General features: G+C 42.5%; 1 protein-coding gene across 1 annotated transcript; it reads right to left on the bottom strand.

Moving 5' to 3' along the window:
* Positions 1-3,917: 3,917 nt before the first annotated feature.
* Positions 3,918-4,916, bottom strand: LOC120520098 (gastrula zinc finger protein XlCGF49.1-like). Its single transcript, XM_039742722.1, has one exon. It carries the CDS (start codon positions 4,768-4,770, stop codon positions 4,237-4,239), a length of 534 nt encoding a protein of 177 aa, XP_039598656.1. The 5' UTR covers positions 4,771-4,916; the 3' UTR covers positions 3,918-4,236.
* Between the last annotated feature and the right edge of the window lie 351 nt (positions 4,917-5,267).

Genomic DNA, 5,267 nt, shown 5'->3' with positions numbered 1-5,267 from the left:
TAAAAGTTAAATAAACAGTCCAAAGAGTAGAAATAGAGAATAAGGAGAATGAGGCAGGTGTTGTCAGGCTGATGTTCATCACACTTGTCTTTGTGTATAACACACATGTAATAGTATGATGTGATATGTGTGTTAAGAAGGTCCAACATAGACAGGAAAGGTGCTATATAACAGATCACTGTGAGCACACAGTGGACACATAAGTGAAGATTTTACTCCAGTAAGGTCCAAGCTGGGGCCATCACAAAGCAAGCCGGCTGCAGGACTTCATTGCTCTTGGCCGTGGTGCATTGTGGATACTCCATCCATTATCCTGCCCGCTATATCCTAACACAGGGTCACAGGGTTCTGCTGGAGCCAATCCCAGCCAGCATAGGGCACAAGGCAGAAAACAAACCCCGGGCAGGGTGCCAGGGCACACACACACACCAAGAACACACTAGGGATAATTTAGGATCGTCATTGCACCTAACCTGCATGTCTTTGGACATGGGAGGAAACCCACGCAGACACGAGGAGAACATGCAAACTCCACGCAGGGAGGCCACTTGAATATCTCCTTACTGTAAGGCAGCAGCGCTACCATTGTGCCAACATGCTGACCATTGTGGATACTCTCCATTTGGAAAGCAGTATGCCATGAGCACTTTGGATTTGAGGTGGGCTACGTTTCTCACGAATTGATGAAGAGTGTGTTTTATTGAGGAGTTCTGGGCTGGTAGGTGTGTGAGATGTGACTACTTACGGGTGGCACCAGACTTTCTACACCTGCTCTGGAGCTTTAAAGGTCCATCTGAGAAGACCCAGGATGAGCTGGAAATCAAGGATTAGACTGGATGGGAGCTCAGCTGGTGGAGAGGGGGCTGTGTGTGGGTAAGTGGGCCAGCAGCACCATGGCTAACTAGAGCTACTGCTGTGGAGTAGAGCTAAGTGTTTGGGATTCTACCTCCTTGGGGTCTCTGTCTCCCCTTTCTCATATTTAGACTTTATTTGTAATCAAAACCTCCTCTTTTTTGCTACTTGTGTCCCCTTTTGATATCACGTAGGTGTGCAGACTGCTCCACAGTGTGTTGGGATGGATGGCATAAGAGACACTGAGCTCCTGTCTAGCTCTAAATTTAATGGGACATAGTGTTGTGAGGTCAAACTGCCTGTAACTTTCAGGCCTTACGCCCTTTAATCAATTCTGGCTCAACCTGACTTATGTTCTTGAACCTTCTACCATCTCAGTATTCCACCAATGTTTTTTTGCATAACCAAAATGAAAACTAAAAAGTAGTTCACCAGAAATAAAGTAAAAGTGAAAAGATTTCCAAAGAGTAGAACAAAAGAATAGCGAGGATGAAGATCGTGTTGTCATTCTGATGTTCACCGCACTGGTCATTGTGTGTAACGTACACGCCACGGTGAAGAGTCGCCAAGTTAATTCATTAAAACCCGATGACCGCAGTGTTAGCTTAGACAAGAACATTAGTGTGTGTGTAGCTCTGTGTGTGTGTGTGTCCGAGTCCATCACTGTCTGCTCGTACACTGAGCCCCCTCACAGCTCCCGTCACCTGGACCAATGTGGCAGTGCCAATATAAACGTTACGCTAATGATGTGCCTGCCTGATGCCCATGCCCACCATGAACTGCCTGAATTGATCCTGCAGCTGGTCAGTTTAGAATCGCAGGGCACTCAGCTGATAAATGAGGTGGACATCAACTCGTCACATTTACTGTGCCACACGTACTCAAGTGAGGAGCTGTAAAAAACAATTGTGACTTTCAGGGTAACTTTTGGTTCTTTAAGTTTTATTTGTAAACATAAAAATGTCTTCCAGTTGTCACCCTCATTCCTGTTATATTTGAATTTATTTTTTAAACTTCCTGAAGTATCTTTCACTGTGAGCCTTCACATTTTCTTTAATGTCATTCTGTCACCATTACAGATAAATTGTCCAATTTCTAATGAAGGTTTTGATGTCCTCTCTATTAGTGTTGAGGTGCAGACTGAGCTTCCACAGCACGACGGTAGTTCAGCATGGGAGGCTCATCAGGTGACGTTTGAGGTGGTCCTGGCACTTAATGGACAGGCTGTGTGACAGCTTTGTGAGATCTCAGCTCAGTTGTGGACTGATGAAGATGAGCTGATGAAGATACTGCAGTGACGATGAGGCAGAGCTCAGGTATGAAAGAATGACCTGCCTGCCTCAAACACACCAGTGAAGAGATGGAAAGGACTGACATTATGTTACAGAACGGTGACTCCATTAAAATGGTGGAGTCTGAGCTAACTGGGGTCAAGCAGTCAAAGAAAGGAAAGCTAGAAATGACACTTCACAGGTCACACAGCGCAGAGGACGACATCATGTCCCTAAGGTAAGAAGCTGGGAGACACGTTTAGGTCCTGTGTAACAGCAGGAACCTCAGGCCTCTGATGTCACCACTTTATGAAGAGGGGTGGTGAAATTCACAAGGATGATTACTTGGAGTGGCTGCCCCTACGGCGTGAAGGACAGTGTCTTACTGCAGAAAGGTAAGTGGGCTGCTGTGCTCCTCAGTAATCCAGAGGATGGCACACCATTGACATCTTCATGGTCTCCATTAAGACCAGAACCAGATGTGAAACCAAGTGTGTGATGTCCAGACACCCCCTGCATGAAGCAGAAGACCACAAACAGGCTGTGGTACCAGGGCCTGACGTGAATGAGAGTGTCTTGTCACCAGAGATACTCCTAAAAGAAGAGGAGGGCAGCAAACCACAGAGTGTGGTATCTGAGGAACGTCAGATTATGTCACAGAAACAGAAGACATATACCGACCGAGAACAGATAATTATATCCATCAAGGTCGCTTCTTTAGCAAATAGCTAAGATAATAAAAAGCTACTGTCTGTCCGTCTGTGAGTGTGTGGTCCCTCTGAGAAATCTGATCGGTCAGTTTGGCTTTGGTGGCTCACTGCTATGGGAAATGGACCTGATACTTTAGGGGCGCAGTTCAATTCCTGACTGTGACCCTTTTCTAACTTTTTTAAATGTATTTTTACCAAAAAAAAAAAAAAAAACTTAAAGCATTTAAACAAAAAATGATGTTGGGCCACTAAAATATAATAGGGTGCAAGCTGAGTTGCCTTTAAAGAGGGGAAGCATTCACAAGCATAGAAAAGAAGTTGTTACAGTGGGTAGTGGCGGCCGTAGTGGAGAACCTTTTTATTTTCTATTATCTTTTTCAGTTATATTTTGTTTGTCTGACTGCTACAAGTAGGATGAGTTCATTCAAGTATTCAGTCCCTCAAGGTCATTCTGGACTTGAAGTATCGGGTATCTCTCTGTGTAACTTAATACAGGATGTCCATATATGGCCATATTTATATTAGATGAACAGGGCATCAGCTGTATGCTAAACATACGTCAGTATATTCATACACTCCTGTTGTGAGGGACCGCTAGATGTTACTGGGCTGATCGAACCCCAGCTGGCCCAACTCTTCAGATAGAAAGAGCAGCAGCCACACCAGAGAGTACTTTGAACACAAAAATGGACTCTGGAGAAAAGATAATAGAAATACTGAAATCAAATTAAATAGCATTTTACTGTCAATTCACTATATGTACAGAACATACAGGAGAATAAAAATACTGTTTCTCAACTTCATAGTACAATAAAATATAAAAAACTATAGAAGTATAACATAAGATAAATTACTTTAGAACTTGTAAAGTAGACCTGTGTACAATGTGCAATAGTTATCAGTGCAAAAGCCACTTACAGTAAATTAATAAGCAGCATTGCCAAAATGATTCTGCCAATTTTTTTTCAAATGCTTTCTGTGTAACCAACTAGCAGAGCAATTCCAATTTTTTTTCAACACCTGACTGAATTATTTCTGATTTTTCATTTTGTTATTTACAGTCTATTTGGTGTTTGCCTTTTAGCATGAATTTTCATGTCTCCCTGAAGAGGGGTTTTCTGTATGAATGTTTTTCCACACTTAGAGCAACGGTATGGCTTTTCTTTTGTGTGAGTTCTTACATGTCGCTGGAAGCTGCACGGTTGTAAGAATCGCTTTCCACATTCATAGTAACAATATGGCCTTAATCCAGAATGAATTATGTTGTGTCTATGAAGGCTGCTGTTATCGGTGAATAGCTTGTCACATTTAGGAAACGAGTACGGCCTCTATCAAACATGTGTTCTTATATGTCTACGAAAACTGCCTCTTTGTGAGAATTTCTTGCCACATTCAGAACGGACCTAAAGATGGTCTTTATTGTGGACTCCTGCATGACGCAGAAGATTGCTTGTGTCGTAAAATCTTTTGCCACATTCAGGACAGCAATAGGGCTTCTCACCAGTGTGAACTCTTAAATGCTTCAGATGATTACTTCTACTTGAAAATCGTTTGCCACATTCAGAACAGGAAAATGGCTGTTCTCCTGTGTGCACTTTCATGTGTTGCTGAAGATGGCCTGTTTGTGAGAACCTTTTGCCACATTTAGAACAGGAAAATGGCTGTTCTCCTGTGTGCACTCTCATGTGTGTCTTAAGATGGCTTGTTCGTGAGAACCGTTTGCCACATTCAGAACAGGAAAATGGCTGTTCTCCTTTGTGCACTCTCATGTGTGTCTGAAGATGGCTTGATTGTGAGAAACATTTGCCACATTCAAAACAACAATATGGTTTCTCTCCAGTGTGAATTCTTTTGTGTCTGCGAAGATGGCTTTTGTCAAAGAAATGTTTACCACATACTGGACAACGACATAAACCCTGTCCTCCATGACCAATCATGTGTGACTGAAGGTGGCTCACTTGTAAGAATCGTTTGCCACGTTTATACAAATATGATTTCTCTACAATGGGAGTTGTGGTATAGCTGTGTTTTGACAAGTTCTTAACACATTTAGAACGGTGGTATGGCTCCTTCCCTGAATTGTCTTTTCTCGTTTCTTAGGCATGTGACTATCTGAGAATTGTTTCCCACCTTCAGGACAGTGATACGGTTTCTTACTCCCATGAATCCTTCCATTATCTTTAGAATTCAATTTATATTTAAATGTTCCCACACACTGTTGGCGGATTGCATTTATATTGTACACTGTTTGAGATTTGATGGCATCGATCCTTGTTAGCTTCACAATAGGCTGAAATCTAGGGTGCTGAGAGGCCGTTACCAAGTTCTTTGTTGCAGATGCCAGTTTCTTCCCATTCTTATCAGGCTGTTTATTTTTTGGACAACTCTGAAGAGAGGACAAGTTGTCATTCTCCTGAAAGTCTACAGAAATAAA

This window comes from Polypterus senegalus, unplaced genomic scaffold, assembly GCF_016835505.1.
Source record: "Polypterus senegalus isolate Bchr_013 unplaced genomic scaffold, ASM1683550v1 scaffold_376, whole genome shotgun sequence".
In the NCBI taxonomy this organism is placed as follows: Eukaryota; Metazoa; Chordata; class Cladistia; order Polypteriformes; family Polypteridae; genus Polypterus; species Polypterus senegalus.
This window is presented reverse-complemented; position numbering and strand designations above follow the sequence as displayed.